We start from the raw sequence: 25,315 nt of genomic DNA on the forward strand, positions 1-25,315 counted from the left end.
TTGCCTTGAAATTCTTTTATTCAGTTCTTCTACAGTTAAGGTTTACATTTCAGTTCACAGAAAACTGGTTGTTCTTCTCCAAAGCTCACACAGCTTTCACCTCAGCCAGACTGTCTGCTCCCCACCCCCATTTACAATGTACAATTCCCACTTGCAGCATTTTCAGTAAACATGGGATCAATTGAGTATACAGAAAAAGCTTCTATAAAATTTCCATTAAAAAAATAACAAGTATTTATTTACAAAGTGTTTGCTACTACAAAGTAATATTTCCTATTGGTTCAAATATACTATTTGCTAATGCCAGTGTTCCTATTAGGAAAGTAAAACTTTGTATATGCATTTTTCTTTATATCTTTGTCAGTGTTTAAAGCACATAAAATACTACCACATTTTTTTACACTACTCCTAGCCACGTACAATGTGGTAGTGGAAATTAACACTATTTGTTCAGGACAAAAAATCAGCATAGCTTAATAGCAGACTTTCTGCAAAAATAAAACTTTAGTTTATAATTTATAGGTATTTGGAAAGAGAGAAATCTATGGAGAATTCAAAAATATGCAGCAAATGAAGATGAATGGGAAACTTGGGCTTTCCTGAAGATACAAGAGCTTAGCACAAGAAAAGGGAGAAGTTTCCACCAAAGTGTTTGTGTGACCCTTTGTGCCAATACACATCTTGGGGAGAGCAAGATGACTAGATTAAAAAAATTAATTAAAACTTCAAATCCCATATAATTAGCATGCTTGTAATTGGATTTGCCTCTTCCCACCCACCATGTTTACAAAACCCTGCTTTCAGTTCAGCATTGGAAGTCATTAAATAGCTTTGTCCATGACTGGCCTTGTTCTTAAAAAAAAGTTTAATTTAAAAGTTAATAGACTTTCAAGTGGTTTCTGCATTTTAAATATAAAAAGGAAGTGCTCTACAATTACTTCCATGTAGAATATAGTGGATATTAAAAAGTGCTACTGTAAGGGCAGGGAGGAGGGCCAGACCTGCCTTTTCTACCCCTTGCTGCATGTTGTAGCACCTTCAGAACATGGGCTGATGGCACATCAGCGTTCAGAATTCAGCAACAATCCTTGCCAAGGGCTCATCCATGCCAGATCATCCCCAGGTGCCAGCAAGCAAGGCCTGGTGTGAAACTCTGCCTGTGCTTGCTGGCCAGGTTCTCCTGATGCTGAGTAAGATATGCAAACACAAAGCTTGTGCCTTGGTGCCAGGGCAGGGTTTGCAGTCAGGGCCTGAGCAATGAGGACAGGCTCACATCCTACTTCTTACAGGTTTGTTCAAAGTAGGATCATTTCTTTGTACAGTAGGTGCCTGTGAGATACAGTGTCATACCATGTGCATTTGCTTCTCTGAAGCATTTCTCATGTATACAGCCTGGCCTTTAGGACAAGGGAATGTTTCAGAAACTTGTGTGATGGGTTGTGATTCAGCTGGTGTTTTCCTGGGGAAATTCTGGGAGATCCACTTAATCCCTGCATTAGTATGACCAAATCTACTAATTGTTAAAGTTACAACAGCAATTTAACAAACCCATCAAAAAGCCTGGAGACTGGTTTTGTGGACTTTACCTTTTCTGATAATTTTAACTTTTGTGGCCATTCAGAATAGTTGTATGTGACCTGAAAGTGTCAGCAGGAAGGGCAGCACAGGAACCAGGCAGTGTGAGGGATCAGTGTTTCACTCACCATGGAGAGGAAAATGGGCTAAAACCAACTCAATCTGTATTGGAAAGTTTCTGCATAGATGAGTTTGATTTGCAGCTCCAACTGGGTTTAAATTTGACATTGCTGTATCCTGCTATCCCACACTATCCATATTTCTGAAGTACCCATACCTGGAGAATGTTAAGTTCTTAAGAATGGCATTTAGAGAAATCAGATTGAAGTGACTGCACTTTTCTAGCCAATCCAGAGGACTAAGAATCTTAGAGATGCAAGTTTGGGCTACTGGGAGGTTCCTGTGTCTGCTTGGAATTATCATGGCTCTGTTACAGATACTGACCTGACCCAGGTCAGTCTGCTTTTCTTCTTAGATAAATGCAGAACTATTTATTTGCTCCATGCTGGTTCTAGTAGGAGGCTTTCCCCTGGGATTTGGATGGTTAGATCTCAGATGTTACTTCTGACCAATTTTGAGCAAGGATTTTTGGTGTCCTGCAGTTTAGCTGGATATCCTAAATGTTGGATTCTTTGGTACTCCCAAAAATATGGAAGAAGGAAAGAGAACATTTTGCTTTTGTCTGATCTCTGGGTGGGCAGACAGGGTAGGTGTATCAAAGGTGGAGAGTGACTATCCAGCTGCAGTGAACAGCCCTTTCAGTGGTCCTGGCAGGCTGCTGTGATGAGCACTGCCTCCCCTCCCTGGCAGTGCCAGCTGGGGAGGGATCTGTGGATGGCCCCCCAGGCACTCAGACTGAAGGAGCTGGGGGGCTCCTGCACACACAGCTCAGCAGTGACTTGCAAGGACAATAATCCTTTGCAGAGGGAATGAACAAATGGGAGTAACATTGGTTATGGGTAGTTTTTGGCAATATATCTGGACTGGGGAGAGAAGAGTTACTCACAGCCTCTTAAAAGTACTCACCAGACAAAATTCTAACAGACAGGAAAGAGATAATCTGATTTGGGAACTTTGTTAAGTCTAAGGACTGAGTTTCATGAAGTTTTATGGTATCAGGATTGGGTTGTGTGAACACCTGCCAGCAGAAAATGAATTATTTAGAGCTTTTCATGTGCTCAGGTAGGTGTCCACAACATCACAAATGATTCATTGGTACACTGCTTGCAGACAGAGGCCAGAATTCAAGAAGTGGCACATTTTAAACAACAAACCTCCATAAACAGGCCCTTGGCTTCTCGCTCTCCTGTTCATCACTAATGCTGCAAGAGGCACCTGAGACACCTTCAGCCCCAGTGACCCAACTGCAGCAGAAGGATGTCACCTCAAAATATGGCTATTACTAGAATTTTTGAAATCACAAATTAAAAAAGCACACATAGTCTTTCCCCAGCTCATTACATCTGGTTATTTAATACAATGATGTTCCTGAGAGATTCCTGGAATGAAAAGATACAAATGAGGTGGGTCAGGCAGGAAGGTAGCTTGCTTTGGTTTGTTTTCTCTCCACCATACCCTGTGGTGCTGGCTTTGATTTTAAATGAATCCAAACCCCAAACATCTTTAACTCACTAAAGGGAAAGTCTTTACCATCAACTGCCTGGCTTATTTTCAGCTGTAAAGGGCCAGTTAACTACACAAAGGAGTATTGCCCAGAGTTCAAATGTGGTTAAGTTTCAGCCATACTCTTGAATTAAAATAGTGGATTTGGCCATAAAAAAGAGCACTTGAAATTTTAAACCTTAACTGTGGAATTGTAAATTCAAGCATCATTTCATGTACGAACATGAAGGCCTCATTTTTCTTTAAAAAAACAAAAGGATTAAAATTTGATTATTAGGCCTTTTTACATAATGTTACTTCAGGCTGACAGAGTTGATCAGGAGAAGCCCTTCTGTGGGAATTCTGTATCCTCAGCAATTTCTAGCCACTCAAAAGGATTTAGGGGTATTTGCAAGCTGTAGTTTAAAAATTAAAACCCCTTAACCAAAATGGAAACACCTACAGCAGGGCTTTTACTGGGTTTATGGTGTTAGTTTAAGTCATACCTTCAGTTGAACTGGTCTTATTTGCTAGAGACACACACTTTCTGAGATTAGGTGGATTGTTGGCATTAATTCCAGTGTGGAAATGAGAAGACTGGTGCACTTTAATACAATTTTAAATACCAAAATCCACAAACATTATGTTATATTTCCACATAATGGAAAAATGCTGTCTCCCACTCATAGTTTTTCATCTAGATAGTGGAGCTGACAAGTTTTTCTAAATCAAATTTGGGTTTTTCAAGCACCACATAGTTAGTCCAGAAATTAAGTTGTTTAGTGCACAATAGCTATAAAGGCATTTACATACAGCATTATATTGCTTGCAGTCAAGTGCCTCCTGAATGTATAACCAAGAGAGAGTGTTCCAAGACACGGAAACATAACTTAAATTTACCTTAAATATAAGATAAATTTGATAATGAAAATTTGAATAATTAAATAAATTTTAATAATGGAAATTTAAGTGCTAACTTTTTCTCATATGAAGTATGACCTAGTACCAGTTGCTGCTTGATTCCTGTCAATGAATGTCAGGGGTATTGCATGAGACAGGAGATGATGATGGAACTGAATAGAAAATGGGAACACCAGGCTTGGTCCTGACCATTTTATTGTGGAAAGTGTTTGCTGGCTCTCAGCAGGAGGGATGGCCTGTGTGTTGAAGCAGCTGTGCATAAGCACTGCCATGAGCTCAGTCAGAGCTCTGTGGTTTGTTAATATTCTCAAGCCCCTTGTGACTCACAATTGCAGCAGCTGCCTTTGGTGAGGTCTTGCATTTACCTGTTTTGGTTTGTGGTTTTTGTGTCTTTTTTAAATATGGCAGCTAAGATCACCAGGAATGATTGAAAAGTTTGCCTGAGATCATACACAGGTGACTGTGGCTGGATCAGGTCCCAAATTCTCCTGGTTCTCAGACTTTAGTGTGGCCACAAGACTGCAGTGCTTCAGTTGAACTTCATCCTCAACTGGTATTTGGCACAAAGAAGCCTAAAGAAAGAATTTACTTTTGAAGTCTCTTCTAAATGTTCTAACTTGTTTTGTCCTTTGTATTCAACTAGTCCAGGAAAAATAACTATTGAAGGCTTGGTTCAACTGTCAAATAAATGTTATGTGCCCCCATATTTTTTATCTTTAACTTTGATAGTTTGATGTTTGCCAGAAAGCAAGCAGCTGTGCAGGCTGCAGCTTTGAAGGGCACAGACCTCAATGGAGGAAAGGCGTCACTGAAGATCTTCCCCCTGTAAAGCAGACTGACTGCTAATAAAATACATTCCATTTCTGGCCTGGAAGCCTTTTTTTGCCAGGTTCTTATAGTTCAAAGTGCTGCTCTTTAGGAACTGTTTAGTGTTTTGCTGTTTTTTCTTTTTACACTGATCTTGAGTGGGAAGTGTGAAGAAAGTGTAAAGTTAAATGTGTCCCTAATGTATTGTTGGGGAGAGGGTGGCATAACTACTCTGGAAGATATTTCCCTTGTAAAGAATTCCTTAGGCTCATGCATATATAAGTTACCTTTGATATGTCCTTTCCAGTGAAGCTTACTGACATGGCAGTTTTGAAAAAGCAATGGGTTTTTTAAGAATGAAAGTGATGATCTGTTTAAATGAAATGTCAATCATGAAGCTGACAATTCCATAGTAGCATGTGTGAAGTACCTGTTCCCTTCTCCCTCCATTTCAAAAGTGAGCCACTTGGCTCTATGCACTGACTCTGTCAGCAAGAATACTTTTTTGTATCTGGAAAGCTTTTCTGGTATGGAGGTAGTGTTACAGATTCGGTGGAAGTGAGGGCTGTAAAGCCCTCAGTCTGCTGCTGCCTGTGAGCCACGAGCACAGGATGGGCTGAACAGTCTTGCCCCAAGGGTGAGTACCATAGCAGGCATTTTAGTTTGTGCATTTGCTATTCATTTGTGCCAAACAGCTCAGTCAAGGGCCATACCTAGTACTGGTGCTGCCCTCAGGTACTGCTCAGGTGCAGGAGTTTGAACTGTCTGTGAGAAGTTCCTATCTGGATGCTTCTGTTTGTAATGGAAACGTGTGGGTGGTGCTTGTCTGTGCCTCACAGTTTTACCTGTCCAGTGAGCAGCCAGCCCTGGGCTAACTCCTGCACACAGCCAGGCAGCTCTTGAGCTGGGGCCTCATTTTCTCTCTGTAGCTCAGGCTTGGTGCTTTTGGATCTTGCTGGCCTGAGTGAGTGCAGGTCTGGCTGTAGAGGATGTGGACACAGGCCAGGCTGTGAGAGTGATGCTGCCAGCAGCCCAGGGTAGCTGCTGCCATTGCTCAGTGAGCAGCAGCACAAGGTACCCCATCCATCCCCCAGAGCAGAACAGAGCCAGGACAGCTGCCTCAGGCAGCTGAGACATGGGGCAGCCCCCTGCAACAGTGGGAAAACTGGAAAGATTGACCTCATGAAAAACAGTTAACTTAGAGCTAGGCAAAGTCCTGGGCACTGGAACACCATGGCAAGAGTACATTTACAGTGTATTTTACATTGATATTCAAGGTTTTGGTTTTTTTAAAGGTCTTTATGATTGGATGTGATGTTAGCTATGGAAAACACAGCCTCCTGCTGCAAGTCTGAGTTTAACAGCTCACATGGGATAAGTGCTGGGTACCTTGAGCCACAGACTATTTTACATGGTTTGACATGGTTGAACTTTCAAAGGTGCATCAAGGTGAGTGCAACTGAATTTACTGATAAGAAAGTCTGTCAGAATCCAAGCTGACCAGAATGCAAAATCTGAAATGATGTATTGTTGAAATTACTTATTTTTTTCCTAAGAACCTCAGCCCATGACTTTAAAAGTTATGTTACCTGCCCACCCCAAATCTGAAAGGACTGCCTTGAAAACACACTGCCTGAGATCCTTAACATAGAGGGAGGCCTTTTTTAAAAAAACAAGACATGCTCTAATATCAAAGGGATTATATAAAGTTAGAACAATAAAGGAGAAGCTACATTGAATACGCTGTCATCTAGAAATACAATTTTTTTACTTATTTTCCTTGAAAAAAGCTGGTGCAGAGAATACTGGTTTTTTTCCTGACTGTTTTAATAATGGCTAAGAATAATCACTTATAATAAATTAGGCCTGCAATATAAATGAACATATGAACCTTTTATACTAATGGTTCTTGTTACTTTTAGAGTATCTAAAATGGATATAAACTATTTCAAGATTCATTTAATCACTTGCAATTTATATTACTTTAAGAATCTTCTATACAGCAAGTTGAACAGAAAAAAAGCAAACATTTTAACAGCCCCTTTTCCCTACAACCACTTTCATACAAGATAGTTTTAAATAATGATTTTAGCACATTTGTGTGTGCTCTCTCCCCCTTTTTCTAAAGGCAGAACAGCCAAAAGACAATACAAGAATCAGCTTTTACTGACTGACTGTTTTCTTCTCCATCTGAAAAAGACAAGGGGAAGACAGATACTTGAGTCCCAAAATGGAAAAGATGATCTTAAGGTTTACTTTGCCAAATCTCCAGGGCCTTTGTTCTTTTCCTCATTTATAGTTTATAAAACCCACTTTCCTCTGTCTCTACATGTCACTCTGTGTTCAGTTACACAATTCTTCAATTTCAGCTATGGATAAACTTGTTTGGAAGCTTCCATTTTGGTTCACCAAACACAGTGCAAACCAAGGCAAGAAACCAGTAAAATCCAAACAGGAACTCCCATTAAGAATATTTGAGCAGCATTTTGTATATTCCATTTTCTACTGTCCTCATTCTGGGGAGGAAGAATCCTCATCTTCATCCTCTTCATCTTCCTCGTTGAAGGAGCAGGGTGTCTCCCCCCGGGACGCTGCGCTGCTGGACTGCTGACTGCTAGGGGCAAGCAGCTGCCCAGTTGCTAAGGCCACTTCAGCATCCAGACACAACCCTGCATTCTCACTAGCAAGACAACACAAAGGGGGAACTTTAGAGGGCTTCTCAGGAGCTTTGAAACTTTTTCTTTTTGGCCTCAGCTTTTCCTTTAGTCAGAGAAATGCTACCAACAAGGAAAAATCCCAAAGTGTTGCAGTAAGCACAGCTATTAGTTAGGAGAGTTGATAAAACAATGGAAAATTGCATAAAAAAGAATATTGGGTGACTTCCTTTTTTTTTCATAATCAACTAGTAGAATTGCTTAAGCTGAAGAAAAGGAAATCCATCTCAGTTTCTTTAATACACAGAAATGTTTGCAATATAAAATGAAGCTGTTAATTGTTATGAGAAAGAGTCTGCTCCAAAATAATAATCCCTATTTCCATTTTTTGTGGTACAGGTAACCTCCAAGCAAAGTCTGCTGCTGAGGCGTATTTAAGGTTGGGGTTTTGCTCATGGTGTTTTTTTGTTTGGTCGTTGGTTTTTAATTTTAAATTCTTATTAAGTTGTGTGGACTAAACTTCTTTCATAAGAGCTTAAATAGCAGTGCATTTAGAGAGCAGACATTCTTGTGCATTCTTCAGAAATATTACCAGGCTTTTATCCACATGTAATTATCTATCTGTAGTCCATGCCCAGGCAAGAATTTAAGGTTTTAATCAGGAAAAGGGGCTTGAAAGTGATTCTATTCTTATGAAACATAGGTACAAAATAGCTGGTATGTTCAATGTTCAAAGCGTGTTGATTTGGCCTTTCAAACATAATTTTCCTTCAAGGAAGACAGAGACTTTTTCGCTATCAAAATCAGCCATGATAATATCTCAATTCCTGCATGCAAATGGTATGAAATAGCAAGGTTACTGAAGTACCACAAGCATATATAACTATTCTTGAATAAAAAATAATTTTATTTACCTTGATTTAGCATCATATGTGCTTCCAGCTGCCTCGAAATGGGAAACTGCTTGTGCTGAACTTGAAATTAACCCTTGGTTTATCCATGAAAGTCCTGCAGACATATCTAGAAGAAAGCATAACTATTTATGATAGTTACTTATGTTTTTTCTTTTAATATTTTAAACTTTGCATTCTCTTTGTAATTAGGATCCCTTAATTTAGTTTAGAAGGTACCAGTAGCTTGAGTTTTATACTGTACATGTGTCCTGTTTAGTCAAGATGAAATGATATCCTGTGTTTGTGGATGCACTCAGCTTTTTCCCCTGTCTGAAGAATATTCACCTGGCTGGTGACTGTATGCAATCACAGGTATCTGAAATGAGTTCTGGAGTCCTTCATGGAAACTTGCTGCAACAGCCTGACCCTGTGAAATGCCCAGACAGCTCCAAGTGCCTTGGCTGCCCCACTTGGTGAAGGTACAAAAGGAATTGTGTTTATCTGGGTTTGAGACAGTGCAGTGAAGCCACCCCCAGGCAGTCTCTGTGTCACTGTGTGTGTTCTGGTGGCCAAAGGCAGTTTCAGCCTGGTGCTCTCATGGCTGGCTGTGGGGCAGCCTCCTCACCACTCTGCCTCCAGCCAGAGCTGGGCAGCAGCTCTGGACACGCACAGACCATGGCAAAGGGCTGGTGCCAAGAATGGAAGGGAGAGCCTGTTGTACATTGCACAGGAGACATGAAAGGCACTCTCCTCCCTAAGGACAGGAAATGGGGGCGTTAAGACCATTAAAATGGTCTGGCAATGATGCCAGTTTGTTAAAAGCTCCCTGAGAGATGTGAAGAGGTTACTAACAACCCCCACAATACTTGTTTTCAAATTCCCTAACAACTTATGCCTGTCAGTTGTTTCCAGTTATGCACATTTCTGCCAAGAGAATCACCAAGTCTACTGACCCAATTACATTTATGGATTTTTTTTTTTTGGTGTGTGTGTGTTTCTAATTTGTTTCTGAGATAAGGCATTTCTATTCACCTACCCAAATTCTGTCTCGACACAAAGTTAACATCAAGACAAAGTTACCAAGACTGTCTAGTTCTTTTCTATGATACTTGCATCTGGTTCCAGCTAGATGCAGTAAATCAGAAGTTAGAGTCCTTACTGTTAAACTCTGTGCCTAACCAAGCCTCTGTTTTAGACAGCACAGTGGCAGTAACTGGGACTGTACTACTCATAATTATCTAGAGTTGTTCTATAACAGGTAAGAGAAATAACTGTGTTTGTTACACACACATTCTCATTTGTCCTGTGTCCTTGTCAAGCTTTGGTTCCTCTAGATTTGGCAGTGCTGCCTAGCACAGGGACTGTTTTAAGCACGTTGACACAGCCATGTAAGGTGGCTCCACAGGCTGCCTTGGTTTGTGCTGTGAAAGCTGTTGCAGCAAGGTATTTAAATGTCATGGTACAAAGCAAGGCTAGCAAGGGTGGTGTTCCTGGCAGCAGTCCTTGGAACATGATAGCAAACGTTGATAAGTGGCAGCTTTAGGGTGATGTGTGAGGACAGAATAGATGAGAACAGTTAAATGGGGCTGGAGCTCGATGTCTTTCATCAAGATTGCCCTAAATGCAGGTTTCATGTTACAGAGAACATGTTCTCACAGCTTCCTCCTGTCCGTGCACCAGGAGGCTAAACCATTTGGAATGACTGCATTGTATTTACACTAATAGAGCTGTGCCACAGTGTTGTTCCTGGTATTTTGAAAGAGTGTGCCTGTCTGTACATGTTTAATATTTCAGAAGAATAACAAGACACTGCTGCTAATCTTGTGGTTTATAAACATTTCTGGATAATAGCTGGTTAGCTTTCTTTTAGAAGAGCAAAGTAGAAGCATGGCAGAAATGTGGCTCATAACAGCATATCCCTGCCTTGAATTTTCATTGCCTTATATTTCTAAATATAATACATATAAATATAATACATATTTCAACAATATAATATATGTTTCAATTTTCCAGTTGGCTCTGAGGAGCAAGGGATAAGAAGTTTGTGAAAGGTGGGGAGTTGAAGTCATTTCCAGTACAGTTAAAGTCTGTCAAAACAGAAGTGTGCCTACAATGAAAAGACTTATTTCTTCTGGCAATGTAGATCAATTACTAATAGCTGCACTTAAAACCAGGGAAAGCAATTTGAATAAACCTTCCCAAGGTGGTGCAGTCCAATCCAGTAGTGGCATTGTTACATACTAAGCATATCTTGTAGCAGATACACTTGGTAGAAATTTATACTTTATTTGAGAGGGCTCTAAAACAATACCCTCAGTAGCTTTAGCAGTTCATGTACAAATGCTGCATGGGAGTGCTCTTGACATCTGAACAAAGTTGCTCAGGCAGTGGGTGCTCCTTGCTCTTTAGTTCCATCTCCAGCCTGTTTTCAGTCATGGATAATTACACAGGTAAACAGCAGAGCACTTCTTCACACAGGGAAAAAATACAAGTCCTAAACTGCACCACTTTGCTCACTGCCTTAGTGGGATACATAAGGTGAGATGTTGTTACCTCAACTGTTAGTGCCTCAGAAACCTTATTTCCTGCTTTTTTTAAATCTGCAGCCTCATTTCTAGTAGTCACAACTCAACTAACAAAGGTGGGACTTCGTGTTAAGTGCCTGTAGGAAGTACACAGCCCAAAAAAGAGAGTTGTTACTCTGGCTGCCGTTCTACGAGTTGATGCTTGTCCCAGGCAGTGGAGTCTTTCTGCTCACCCAGCAACCTCAGTCCCCCTTTGCACTTGAGCTGTTCTGGCTGGAGCCCTTTGCTACATAGTTCTACTCGTTCAATTGATGCAAACTCCCTACATAGTTCTACTCGTTCAATTGATGCAAACTCCCTACATAGTTCTACTCGTTCAATTGATGCAAACTCCCTACATAGTTCTACTTGTTCAATTGATGCAAACTCCCTACATAGTTCTACCTGTTTAATTGATGCAAACTCCTCTGCCAGACAAAGCCTGCACTTTAGTACCCCGAACCAGCTCAAGGAGAGCACATGGGAAAGCACCTGGGTCAAAATGCAGAAATGGGCAGGAATGTATAATTAGGATTGTGTCCTTGGGATGTCCTCTTAAGCTGGTGCAAGTGTCATGTTTTAGACATTGTCAGTTATGATAGTCAAGCAACAGAAAAGTGTGTTACAAAAATAATGTAAGATACACAGAATCTTTTTCTCTAGGAGGTCAATATGCCTTAGCTTCTGCTGATTTTGGTGGCAGGCATACCTGGGGATCACACCAGTATTTAAAATGCATATTACAAAAATACATTTATTTGCTAAAACATGGTGAAACTAGCAAACCTAGAAGACACTACTTTTATGAAATTTGGGCACTTGAAGAATGGCTGAATTCACACAATCCTCTTCAAAAGAAAATCCACCAATAAAGCTTTGATGTGCACATCATCAGTTCAGCAGTTCCAAGCATTTTATGTGCCTGTTCAATGCAAATAGAAAGTTACTGTTTTTCAAAGCTGAGATGGTCCAACATTTTTTGTCAAGTTAAAGTTTCTTTAGTTTATCTGGTTTACACTTAGGATTCTTCCAACTGCTCCTTTCGTCCTACTGGTAAGCATTATAGTACAAACTACTGTTAGTGTGTAGAAGTCAGGAATGATCTGAAAAAATGTCCAGGCTAAGGTCAAACTAACATTGTACAGGAAATAATTCACCTACTTGGACATGTTAGAACAGGACTGGCTTCTAGAGCAGTTGTCTGTCTGTCTAGACTGGCTGGCTAGAGCAGCTCCTGGGATCATAATGAATCTTGATTGCAGTACATTTACTCAGTGAATCAATAAGAGACCTGGATCTGTTTTCCCTGTACAGTAGTAACTGAAGCCATTGTCCTTGGAAGAGCCATCATGACAATGTAGAAGTAACCATGAATTCTAGAAACCAGTGATGACCCTTCTTTTTCCCTACTCTTGCTGTGTAAGAAAATGTTTGAAGACTCCCACAGTTAAAATGGGAAGATAATAAAAAATACGTCATCAGGCAAATGCTGGCTTTTCAAATATTGTGCAAAACATTTAAATCTGTTTCCTTTATTGGTCACTTACTGCAATTAGAAACCACCACTATGCAATTCATACTCTTAACTGTAGATTTGTGTAGCAAAATTATGTAATAAGCAACAGACAGAATAAACATTTAAAATTAATACATGTACTGGTATGTAAATTAAAGTAGATTTTAAAAAAATACATATACTAGTAGGAATACCTCTGAGACAAGTTTTACAGAGGCTGAGACAGCTGAATGTAACCCATGTATGAAGAGTACATTACTTGCCTTAATGATTTTTGAGTAAAAAAAAATCAATGCCTTTCCTATGATTAAAACTCTATACAGGTACCAGGTTGCTGGTTTGCTACTAGGGAAGTACTCAGTAAACAGTGTCATGACACAGAGTTTTTTGCAAATGTAAGGAAACCCTGTTCCCTGGAGGTAAATTAATTTGGGCTTAAAATGAAAAAGGAATTTTACTTTGATTCTCAACACATGGGAGCAATTAACTAACTTCAACATTGCAACACTATTAAAAGACATGGGTTCTGCTCCTTTCCTCTTTTTTACACTGCTGATAAATCACATACTGATAAATAATGTTGAGTTGAATGAACCTGTGAGGAACAAATCAAGGTTTCTTTCAATTTCTCTTTTTGTTGTGAATGCCATTTTATAAAGACTTCAGGTGCGATTTCAAAATTGACCAAAAATAAAACAGGAAATCTTAGTTTTAAAACCCACAGGACAAGAGAACCAGGAAAGCATAAGTAAGTGTTAATAAACATAAGCACATCTGATGTAGTAAGAAATGTTAAGCCATTTAAAATGTACTACTTTTATTGATTGTAACTGAATTCTAATTTATATATAGCAGTAGAGAGGTTAGGGCAAGAGTTTTATTCCCTTTCCTCAAAAACAAAGGTCTGTACACATTAATTGGGTAACACTTCCTTTACAGATAAATCCCTCCAGAAATTGAGAAAATGCTGGGCTAAGCTGAAGCTGCAGTGCAGCAAGAAGGACACACTGACAGTAACTATAGGAAGTGACAGCAGATTGTGGCAGCTCTAGTCCAGTGATGGACTGAAGGAGTTCTAGTCTTGTGTCTAAGCACGACCTGTTCAAACAGGGCAGGTAAAAGCTCCTGCCTGGGACACCTGCCCTGAAGCCTTTGGACTTGCTTTATTTAGAGAAGCTTAGTTCTCAGGTGGCACCTGCTGGCTCCTGAGGGATTACACCCAACCACTTCAAGGTGCTCTTTTTTCTTTCCTTTTCCTCAGCTTGGGAAGAGCTGCCTTCTTCCAGTTTGCTCCTCCATACATTCAGTTACTCAAAATTAATACTAACATAAAAATTTGTTCTTGGTGTCAACTTAGTTATTTAAGAAATAATTTCTTCATAATGCAGCTCACACATCACACTGTTACAAATTGGTGTGCATTAAATCAACAGGACAACTAACATAAACCTTCCAAAATTAACAGCAAAAGAATTGGTTCATGTACCAACCCTCCTAAGTCCCACAAACCCTGAAATTTACATATGTAAGTTAATATAATTAAATTTGCTTCAGTTAAGTAAGGTTATGGATTTGATCAGGAACAATATTTAGCTTACCTGTGATGTAGCCTTCCAAAGCTTTTGGCACCAGTGATTTTGCAGTTCTCAGGTCCTCAGCTGAGCATTTGCCTGCTTCGAGCCCAAAGGACATTCCCATTCTCTTCAGCACCTCGCTGTCATCATGAATCTCAAAAGTATTATCGAAATTAAAGAGGTATTCAAATCTGCATGTAAAAAATTAAAAGTGAGATGGTTCTGAAAAGAGCACAGCTGTGCTCTCCTTGCCTGTTCTTTCCTGGTGGTTTTGCCATCTACTAAGGTAAAAGCATCTGGAGTCCTGGTTTTCTGTAAGGGGTCCTTAAGGAAAGAGAAGTGCAAGAAATGCTTTCTCTTTTCTGTGACTGGCATGCCTACAGGTTTAAAATGGCACATTCTCAATTAAAGTAACTTCACCAGTGCAGGAACAAAGTTTAAAATTTTCTACCTCATTAAGTAGATTCAAAGGGATGAGGGAGGCCTTAATTAAACATGAGCCTTCACTTGCACTAAAGCCAATAAGGTCACCTGAAGCCCTGTCACCAAAATAACTATTTTATTTTTCTGCTTTTACATTTCACTTTCTGTTCTAATGTGCAACACTCCTCCTGTGAACTGACCTATTTACTTTGGGATAATTTTGCTTCTTGGATGCAGCTAGAAAAGCAGTCTGTTCAGAATCTTGTGTGTTCACAACCCACTGTTTCTGCTGCAGAACTCTCAAAATGTTTTTAACTGCATAAAGAAGTGGAAATTGAGATATAAACTTCAGACAGCTTTAAGAAATGCAGGGGAATTTAGGCTGGCCTTACACTGTCATCAGACTTATTAAAAGCCCGGACAGTTCTGGTCTGTTAAATAAAGCTTAGTTCCCAGTACCTCCTTTCCTGCTGACAAAACCTTTATCCTTGGAAAAGCAACTCACTGTGAGATACAGTCTTTAAAAGATAACTCACTGGTGGGTCTTCCATTATCTCTCCAAGCTCATGTCAATTTTCTTGCTAGGTTGTTTGCTAATACTTATTTTCTTATACCTGAACCAGGAAACTTGGAAGCTTTACAGCTCTTGAGTTTACACACAGAATTTTGAATTGGTAATCTAATGTTTTGTGCTGGGTGTAATTATCAGTTACACACAGCATTTCTTCTGTGACTCATATCATATTACTTGTTAAACCTATTGTTTATGTACCTTTATTTATTTCAGCATAATCACATTAAGAAGGAAAATAAGATGTGTCATTTTCACTTCAACCAGTACAATTACATTGCTGCTGCCTAAACTGGCACAGCTCGATGTCATACTAAGCTACTACCAGCAAGCTCTAATTACTGACTCATAACTGAATTGCAATGAATGGCACAGGATCAAAAGCTGCATTTATTGATAGCTCTGCAATTCTTCTCCCATGTGCTGTGCCCAAATACTGGATATTAGAAAGGAAGGCAACTTAATTTTCCTTTCCCAGCAAGTTTCCAAACTGAGAAATTTACAGTCTTCAGTATTTCTCCAGTTTAGTTTCTAGCAGCCTGCAGTCACTGATACAAAAAATCCCTAGACTTCTATTTTGCTGCTAACAGCTTTTGAGGATTTTCTTTCAGGCACTTGACATGATCCCCTTCTGAACTTATGTAAACTTTTAGCATGAACAAAATCCAATACTACTTGCATAGAGTGTTAAAAAAAACCTTTTTATTATCACCTGGTTTCTTCTCTTAATGTCTCTCAATTTAACAAGCAACTGTGTGCAGCTGTTCTCTATACATGTTCCCATATCACTCATGACTTTTGAGACACCTGGGAATCCAGTGTCCTGTCCTTCCTAGGCCAAAGAGCCCATCTGCTCCTTCTGTCAAAGCCCTTCCACAGCCTCAGTCCTTCTTGCTGCCCTCCTGTGTCCCTCTGGGTAATGCCATGCTTTTCCCAAGAACATGAGTGTGTAGTATTCCAGATATAAAGCACTAGATGCATCTAGCTTTACACTGTAGTCCTTGCTGTTTTTCCAAGTAATTCCCAGCATGATTTCAGCTGGTACTGAGAAATCAACTTTTGCTCTCACAGGAATTATCCACTGGGCTATCAGGTTATTATTCAGTACTACAAGCCAGGTGCAGAGGCTATTAATCTGTGTATGCAAAATTTGGGTTCAATTCCAGTCCTTTTCCCATGATAAGTGCAAATTTGATCACCAGTGATTTTAATCTGGATTTTCTGCTGCTACAGGCAATTCTTTCTGTAAGGGTACAAGAGGCCACTTCCTACACATTCTTGCTAATATACAGCATTGTATCTCCAGTGCTGTACAAAATCTGCATTTCCCCTTAGAGATGTTCTAATTTTCCAAGTTTCTGATACATCTATTGTGTCTGAATAAAAACAAGGTATTAAAAACAAGGTATTCTGGCTACTTTTTCCTTCTTTTTCCTAGGACCAACAGCATTTATACAGAAGTACCATACACACTAAATACATTTTTCCTGTTTAAATGGGACTTACTTATTCAGGTGCCCCATCTTTAAAATTAGTTCTTAACTACTTCCTTTTTACCTGAAGACTTTGCTTTTCCTGCTCCAACTTCAGAAATGCCATTCCCAGCATGCTGCTTGGCACCCATCTACCTTCTCAAACCCTAAACAAAACTTGCCCAAAAACTTCTCTCTTTACTTTTAAAATTTATTTGTGAGACATTTTGCTCTGTTTTGGCTGTTCTTGTGTAGGAAAACACTTAAGAGGACACACACCTATTTTCCTTCTGATACTGTATCACCCTTACATGCAATTACTTTCCTGTAGAAGTTCCTCTGTAAATACAATTTTGAGTAGCTAATGCTGTGAGCTTGGCTCTTCATTGGACTTACTAACACCAGTACTTTATATAAATGTTATCTGGAGAAGAAAGGAAAATGGAAGCCCCTTAAAAAGTGGCTTTCAGTCTGGAACCAAGTGCAGAGCAAGCCCTCCAGCTGACCAGTGATGGAAATACTCTCCAATTAACTGCAGACTGGGAATTCTCCAAACCACCTTTGCTAACTGCCTTATTTAGCAGATCAGTGTAACAGTGGTTAAAACAGAGCAGTTTCTGGCACTGTTTACCTATTACTGCTGCCTCTAATTAGTTGCCCAAATAATAACCCCAGTGGAAAGCTGGCTTAATTTGGGTTGTACGCTTAATGACCTCCAGGTGACACACTACCACAGCTGAGTTATATAAATTGAAGTATCAACAACAATAATTTTGGTGTGCTCACTTTTAGTAGGAGTGTTTTCACACAGCTGGAGAGCACAGAAACGTGTTACACTGCTCTGGATCCCAAATGCCAGATTAATCTCTGACAACTCAAAGCAGCAGTTCTGAAGTTTCACTATGAAATTGTTCAACTCTTTAACAACTTCACACCTAAATGTAGAGTCCTGTTTAAAAGAGCAGGAAGACCTTTACAGTGAGACCACAGAATAAGGGTATAATTATGCTAAATCAAAAATGATCCTAAAGCTCCCAACTTGCTGAACTGCAGTGCTCTTGAGAGTATTCCACAAGTTTTATATTGACCTTCATTGAATTTTCTACAAAAAATCAGCTTTTAATTGCTGTTTTGCATGTTGGTGCATGGGTTACTAGAGTCTGTCTATTTTTGCTGTGTAATTGACTTGAAGTTCAGTACAGGATTTGCATACCACAGAGAGAAATCTGTAATCTACAGTATTAGAGCAAAGCCAGCTATTTCCAGCTAATAAACTGATTGTGAGCCGATTACCAGTTAAGGTAACAGCACCTCAAACTTCAGCCATATTTTCACAGGATGAAAAGCACAAACACCCACAATTATGTAAACTGGAAGATTTTCAGATTACTGTGAATGCAAATGTAGCAGTTTGCTCACAAAGACAGTATTACAAATTTCTGTACCTTTTCCTTCAAAGAACTTTTTGCTGTTAAAAAACACTTTCAAAGTTGTTATCACCTGGAATATGTCACTTTTGTGTCACATGGGTAACCTTGTGTTTCTGACTGTGTACATTTTTATGGCATACTAAGAGTAAGAATTCACCTGGCTGCTTTAAAAGGTAGTGCTGTCCTAGTAAATAGTTTCATTCAGTTATTTCTTCTGTGCAGGGAATGCTCTTTGGAATGTCAGCCTGAAGTGCCTTTTACTACAGTGAAAGTCAGCCTGTTTTAACTAGAGATTGTAAGGCAGTGTTAATAAACTCATCCATATTATTACTGCAGTTGCATTAAATATTGAAAAAAACAACAAGCAACCCCCTGAAGTGACAGCAGTGAATGTAAATACATTACTTCTAGTAAACTAGAAAAATTTCCCTCACTTGTTTGAGAAAAAATTCCAGTCAACAAAGAAAATAAAATAAGAAAAATTAATTTCATAAACACTCACTTATCACTTGATATGCTGCAGTCTATAATTGTTCTTTTGCTAGTGTTGACTATTAAGAAAGGCAGCTGTATTGTGGAGGTCAAAGATGGAGGGCCTTGATTTTGCTGTTCATTTTGCTGATTTCTTTGTACCAAGTTTTTAAATGCTATTTGCTGTAAAACAAAAGAAAGAAAAAAATGATCACTGACAATAAAAGAGCAGACATCAGTGTTTCCAGGAAATGAAACCTCACAGGTCTTATTTACCAGCTCTCAATACCTTCAGTAATTTTTTGTCAAAAAGTGTGGCCTTACTTTCTCTTGGCACTAGTGAAGTTCAGCAGGAGCAGAAGTTAAACCCAATTTTGGCACACATTTACTATTGACTCTGTTTCCCCTCACACTCCCTGGAGAAGAAACAAGAAAGCAGCAGTAAGGCATGCTGGAGAATGCTTCCCCAATGCCTTTGAAAGGGCTCCAGAGTCAGAGGTCTGCTCTGGTACTTTTTATGTGTAATTGCCTCAGGGTAGGATAGCTACCCTGAAACAAAAGTTCCCCCACTTCCCATATCTGTATTTTTATTCTCTTTCCCTTCTCATCCATCACCTTCTCTCTCTCAAAAGAATTCTCTCTCCTCTGGAATTAAGCAGATGCTGTTTGTGACACCACTCTCTGCCTGCTGGTTTCTTGTATCTGACTGCACCTGTATGAAAATGTGTGGGTTTAGGAAATATTATTTGAGGGACTAGAAGTCAGTGAACTTACCCACCTGAGGCACTGCTTATTCCATTTAAGGGGAAAAAGATGGACAGCCACAATCCCAAAGGACTGGTAAACCCTTTGGCAACCAACACAATCAGGGCAGTAACAACAGATGTGGACAGTAAGGGAATCAACTCTGTCAATATTTGGACTAAAAGTTAAGAGGGCCTGAGTTGCCTTATTTTCACTGGTGTAATTTCATGTTACTGTTGGAGGAACTGCTGAGATACTGGGTCAGACAGATAGAATCCCAATTGTACCCTAAGTAGAGAAACAGCTTTTGGTGACTAACAAAAAAGCATCAGATATTTGAAAGTTTCAGTGAATATCAATTACATGAAAATTGCCTTAGTGTAGTTGAACCAGCAAAAAAATGTAGCCTTACTGCTTGCAATCTCATAAAATTGTTTGATTACATTTAAATTACTAAAAGTCTGCACAGACTAGAATATTAAGGAATGCTCATAACTGTATTTATAAAATGTTACTTTATAAACAAGATGCATTTGAAATATATTTCAGCAATTAAACCTAAAAGTCATCTTAAAGGTATGTGACAGAAAGTAAAGGTGTTGGATTTGCCAGCCTTCTACTCTTAAGATCCAGAAATGTGCATATTCCTCAAAACAACTCTGCACACATTTACACAAGTTGTTGTGAACTTCATAGCTTAGATCAAAGAGAAAATTTGAAGAATGACTCAGGGTAGCACTGGGGGAACTTAAGAGTGAACAAAGGGGACTTGTGACTTGTTCCCATTCCCACTGAGGTTGGCAAAGCTTCAGCAGAACACTTAGGAAAGCTTGTGGCACACAGATTGAGCAGGGAAAACTGAACCACAGAGTATCAGCAAGAGGTCCCCCAGCAGAATCCAGAAAGGTCACAGGGGCCAAACTTTTCTCCTTAGTATGTCACAGCTGTTGGTTAAATCCAGAAAGAACTTCAGAAGGTCTAACATGTTAGATTTACACTTGATATTTTCATTTAAGGGGAAAAAAATTAAATGTACCTGCAGTAGCAGTTCTTGCAGTTGGGCTCGCTTCTGTTTTATCCTTTCAATCCGCTTCTGCTTTTCTATCTTAAAAGATAAATGTAAATGCATCAAGATACTTAATTACCTTGTCCATTCCCTTGTGCCAAACTGAACAGGCTTTCTTTGTAAATGGGGGCAAATTTCATGGGCATAAGAGTTTCACCATTAAACAGGTCTGGCCAACTGTAATGTCTTTCTTTGTCAACAGTTTTAACTCCAGTAAAAATTTAATTATTCCAAGAGACTTTTATGTCCCCACCCATTCTGCCTCTTCTGTCTTGCACTGAGTGCAAATTGGCACCAGATCAAACACTTGCTCAAGAGGATGCTTTGGGTTTTTTTCCATTCTGCCTGCCACTCTTTTGAATTGTGCAAGTCCCACTGTTCTCCTAGCTGCAAGCCACTAGACACAAATATATGGAGGCTGGGCTCATGATCACCTATATCCTACCAGTGACCTCCACGTTTTGTTTGAGACCTGACTAAACTGACAAGACTGCAGCAACAAAAACGGCTTGAGGTAACATTTTCTGTGGGAGCAGAGCTCTTCAGCAGTTCATTTACTGCTGGTTGATGTGGCCAAGCTGCTGCACCTGGGACATGCAGGGCTGGGACAGGGCAGAGCTCACCCTGCAGGTACAGCAGGGTCTGGAAGTGACCTCTGGGCAATGCTGAAGAATTGCACAACGGTCATTGGGGCTGAAAGGGCTTTTTGCTCATCCTCCTCTTTGGTGCCATCGCTGTATCACTGGCTCTCAAAATACTAAACTCTTAAACTACCTTTTCATTCAAGCTCTGAAACTAAATAATGTGCTGTTTTAAAGCTTAGCTGGCCCAAACTCCTCTCTATCTTATTTACAAGGTTGCTTTGTGGTGGTTCCCTCCTCACACATTTTAATGTTTAAATGCATCTTTCAGTTGGCTTTCTGTGCAGTGACTCTTAAAACCAGTAAGCAGTACAGCTCTCATTCAGGCATGGTTTCTATGTAACAAGCTCTTTTGCAGTGATTTTTGTACTGGTAATCTTATTACGGATTTACATTGTAAAAACAGTTGCTGCTTTATACAGCCTTAAAAGCAAAATTAATTCTGATTTTCACACCATGAAAATGCAGTTTTGTTTTACATTCTTTTCTATTATGTCAGAGGAAGCAACATTTTTTGAAAAATATGCCTAGCTTCCATTTTGTGCATGTGTAATTAGAGCCTGAAACACTGAATTGCATATGATTATTGTAGATGAGACAATGAAATTCAAGTTCCATATTTGTAACAATAACCTATGCTGGAGACAATGCATTCATATGAATGCATGCAAAATGTAGATTTATCCAGAATGTAAAAAAACATCCTGGAGCATAATGATCGAACATGTGCACTCTCCTTGGATGGATGTATTTTTCAAGTCACTGTAATGGAAAAGGACAGTAAAAGCTTTTCTCTTACCACATCTAGAAAGACAATTGATGTAAATGACCCTGCACAAAAGAACTGTTCTGTACTGCAGAGGCACCACCCACCTTTTAAGATACCTAATGTCCAAGTGTCACAAATGGAGATGTATTTGCAGACAGCCATTACAGCAGGCTGCAGTAAATACAGTGATTTGTGCTTCTTATTTATAGCACATTTGGCCCGAAGGACAGGCAACATTTGTGCATATAAATTCTGGCATCCCTGCAAAAAACACTGTAACTCTTAGCCTGCTGAAAAAATAATGGAAATAACTGATAAGTAAAACTTCTTCTTGCTTTCTCTGGCAGATCATAACAGTATCTGACATTCCAGCATGAAATTTTTTCAATTTAATTCCCTTTGAATTACATTTCCAAGTACAGACATTAATACCGAATTGGTCTCATTTTAAATGGAAACCATTTTGTGAGCATAACTGAACCATAAATTCTTTTGACTTTCTTCTGGTTAATTCAAGGTACTACAGACTTTAATCTTAAAAATAATCCCTGATTTAATCAATGACCATTTTTCTAAGGTAAACAGCTTGGCTTTTTAAAAAAACTAAATATAATATATACTAAATGAAACTGAACTAAGCATACACAAACATATTATTTCAGTTTATTCCAATATCAGAATTTGTATTTCCATAGTGCACAAGCATCAAAACCAATCAGGTTCAAATTAAGAAAAAAAAAATCCCTCTTCTAAAGAAGAGCAAGTCAATTATCACAACATGTGAACAAACCAGAATTTCCCATGTCCTCCCCTTACCTCTAGATTCTGACATTCCTGAGCTGAGTTTGTGGGAAGGCCGATCCATCGGATTTCCTTCTTCTCCTTTGAAATGATGTTCATTGCCATCAGGACGTTGAGCGCATCGTAAACTCTCCGTCGAATGTTCTTCTGATCATAAGCCTGCTAAGAAAACAATACAGCACTAATCACCACAAAAGCATTGAATTAAAAAAGGAAAAGCAATTAAACACATCCTCCACAGACATGGAGAAGCTCAAATGGCAAAATGGCAGTTCTGGTCAGAGTGGTGTTAAACCACCATCCTTCATCTCTGATACCCCTTGGACACCACATGAGGATGCTTGGTTGCAAATGGAAGTTTCAGGCCTTCCTGAAGCATCTCTGCCAGAAATTCCATCGTGGCAAGTCTGGCACAGTTGAAAAGCCTGACAAGACCACATATACAAGAGTAGCTTTTTCTTAAAGTTAGTTATTTTGGCAGATTCCTCTACTTTGTTTATAATTCAGGAGGAGTTCAATTCTTCACCTTAATTCTGTATTTTTAGATTTCAAAGGGTAAATCTTTATATTTGAGAACTAGTTAAGTGAAGGAGAGTATGGACTGTGGCAGGACAGTGCAGAAACAGAATTCCATGACAAAACAGACAAATCTGTATTGGTATAACAAAATTCAACACATATTTGCTTACTGAATCTGTTGCTAGGTGGCTGTTAGAATTTGTGAATTCTGATACGAGCTCGTCGGCGACTTCATTGTATGAAGTTGTTCCTTTACGTTGAACTTTTTCACAAACTTTCATTGAAAAATGCCTCAGACCCTTCCCATTTTTATCTCCTTTCTTGCTTCTCTTACTGAAAAGAGAAAAGTTTTCTTTTAATACATTGAATGTTAATAAGGTACTTTGTTACACAGCAAAAGGTCTGCACTTCGTAACAGAAATCTGGACTATCTAAATGAAAAATAAAAGTTTTGCATCAATTTCTTGTTTCTTACAAGTTGGCAAAAAAGTGCAATAGAGCCCCTTCCTTGACTATTTCTGCATTGGTAGCATTTGAACACATGCTGCTGGGAAGATGCTTAAAATGGATTTGTAATTCATCTCCAGGCAGTCTCAGAAAAGAACAACCAAACAAAAGAGGAAAATCTCCCAGGTTGCTTACGTACCTGGAAGCCATGTTTATGTGGAGCTCTCATGTGTGTGCCTAAAATAGAAAGGCTCAAAGCTCCCTGTGTAATATACAGCAGGAGATCCTAAACTTGGTCATTAAGGGAATTAAAATGTGTCCATCACAGAATATATCCACACATATACATCACAGTATATAGACCTAGAAATACATCTATTCTATGATGTATCCATCATAGAACAGATACAAGAATCTCTTTTGTGGAGAGTAAGTACAGTGTCATTGGGTTTTAAGGTGCTAAATTAAGAACTGGCAAACTGTCAGGGTTATTTTCCATTCACCTTCTTCCAGAAAAGGTAATGGTAATAGAAAAAAACAGGAGCAGTTGTTTTTATCACACAAAGTAGATCTGGATGTGTAATGCAATAGAAGCCTTTAAAAAGTTCAGCTGTGTTGTTTTTGTTTCTTTTTTTCTTTTTTAAAAATTAGTCTCATGGTTTCATTTGACAATGTGTTCCAGGGAGAGCTGTTATTTTACAGAAAAAGGTCCCCCATCAGCAGTAAAAAGCTAAAGAAACTATTAAAAAAAACAAGAATGCTTTTCAAAATTGTGAATGTATCTAAGAAAACAGAATACAGGTAAAATAAACAAAAAAGAGTAAAAAGGAACACCAGCAGACTGAAAAAAAAAACACAACACAGTTTTGATGTGAAGAAGTGAAAACTGCTGAAAACGGGAACTGGGCAGTTTTCTTTCTGAAAGGCAAATCTGAAGTAAAGCAGGCATGACTCTATACACAAAATACACATTGAGTAACACTCACCTTTCTGAAAAATCTGACTCTATAATTTCTTGAGTCCGTTTTCGCTCCCTAAGACAAGACAATTCAAACTTAAGTTGAAAATAACATTATAGAGCACTAAAATCACTGTATATAGGGCCTAACTGGTTCTAGTGTTGGCTGTTACATGTTTACTGAAAGGGAAAAATACAACACACAGAGCTTGACAAAATTTGAGAGAAGTTGGTTAGGACTTTGTGGAGGAAGTTGTCGGAGCTCACTGCCAAACAAATCCTATTCCAAATTTTACCATGCTTTGCCCACAGGAACTGAGGGAAGTCACTTCATCTGGAACTACAGGAAGTGCTGTGTGAGCTAGATGTCCAAAGTCCATCAAAAAGGAGAAGCTGGGCTCCTTTGAAAGTTCCTATTTAAAATTCCTCCATATGGAAGAAAAATGTCTTTAAACAGTGCATAAGATATATCCTATATTTTCAAGCCAGTGAATGTTTAGGAATCTTTAAACAAAGCCCAAGGTAAAACACTAAAAATGTTCCTGTTAGAGCTGATGCATACAGAGCTGGAGACAGGCTGAAGAAGCAGCTGCTAAGAATTTTGAACAGCAGCAGCAGCAGCAGCAGTCTGCAATCAGTGGCCATTCCTTATCCCCCAGTTTATTCCCCACAGCAAGCAGGAGCTGCTCTCCAGCCCTGCCTTTTCCTGCAGCAGCCCCAGGCAGTGCCCAAGAGCTGTGCCGAGCTGGGGAACGTTGTCCCCACACTGTCCAAAGCTGTGCTCCCAGCACAGACCTGACACTGCTGGGAAAGCAGCTAAACAAAAACGAGGGCTTTGAAAAGCTGTGCTTGAAAACCAGCACAATTTGGTTGTGTGATCCAGAATGCACAACAGGC

At 39.3% G+C, this 25,315-nt stretch overlaps 1 protein-coding gene across 5 annotated transcripts in view; it reads right to left on the reverse strand.

The window, feature by feature from the left end:
- The window catches only part of TFDP2 (transcription factor Dp-2), a 54,117-nt gene continuing 28,802 nt past the window's right edge, over window positions 1-25,315 (reverse strand). For 2 of the 5 annotated variants that reach the window (XM_054639136.2, XM_077183921.1), the window contains 8 exons: window positions 24,447-24,494; window positions 23,184-23,346; window positions 22,510-22,656; window positions 20,254-20,322; window positions 18,505-18,656; window positions 14,131-14,297; window positions 8,474-8,579; window positions 1-7,585 (listed from right to left, as the gene is read on the reverse strand). In XM_054639136.2, coding sequence (XP_054495111.1) covers window positions 7,417-7,585; window positions 8,474-8,579; window positions 14,131-14,297; window positions 18,505-18,656; window positions 20,254-20,322; window positions 22,510-22,656; window positions 23,184-23,346; window positions 24,447-24,494 — 1,021 coding nt within the window. In that variant the 3' untranslated portion in view covers window positions 1-7,416. Of the gene's footprint in view, window positions 7,586-8,473; window positions 8,580-8,619; window positions 11,939-14,130; window positions 14,298-18,504; window positions 18,657-20,253; window positions 20,323-22,509; window positions 22,657-23,183; window positions 23,347-24,446; window positions 24,495-25,315 lie in introns of those variants that run through there. The other 3 variants (XM_054639138.2, XM_054639139.2, XM_054639141.2) reach the window with 3 other exon arrangements.

This window comes from Agelaius phoeniceus, chromosome 10 (assembly GCF_051311805.1).
Source record: "Agelaius phoeniceus isolate bAgePho1 chromosome 10, bAgePho1.hap1, whole genome shotgun sequence".
In the NCBI taxonomy this organism is placed as follows: domain Eukaryota; kingdom Metazoa; phylum Chordata; class Aves; order Passeriformes; family Icteridae; genus Agelaius; species Agelaius phoeniceus.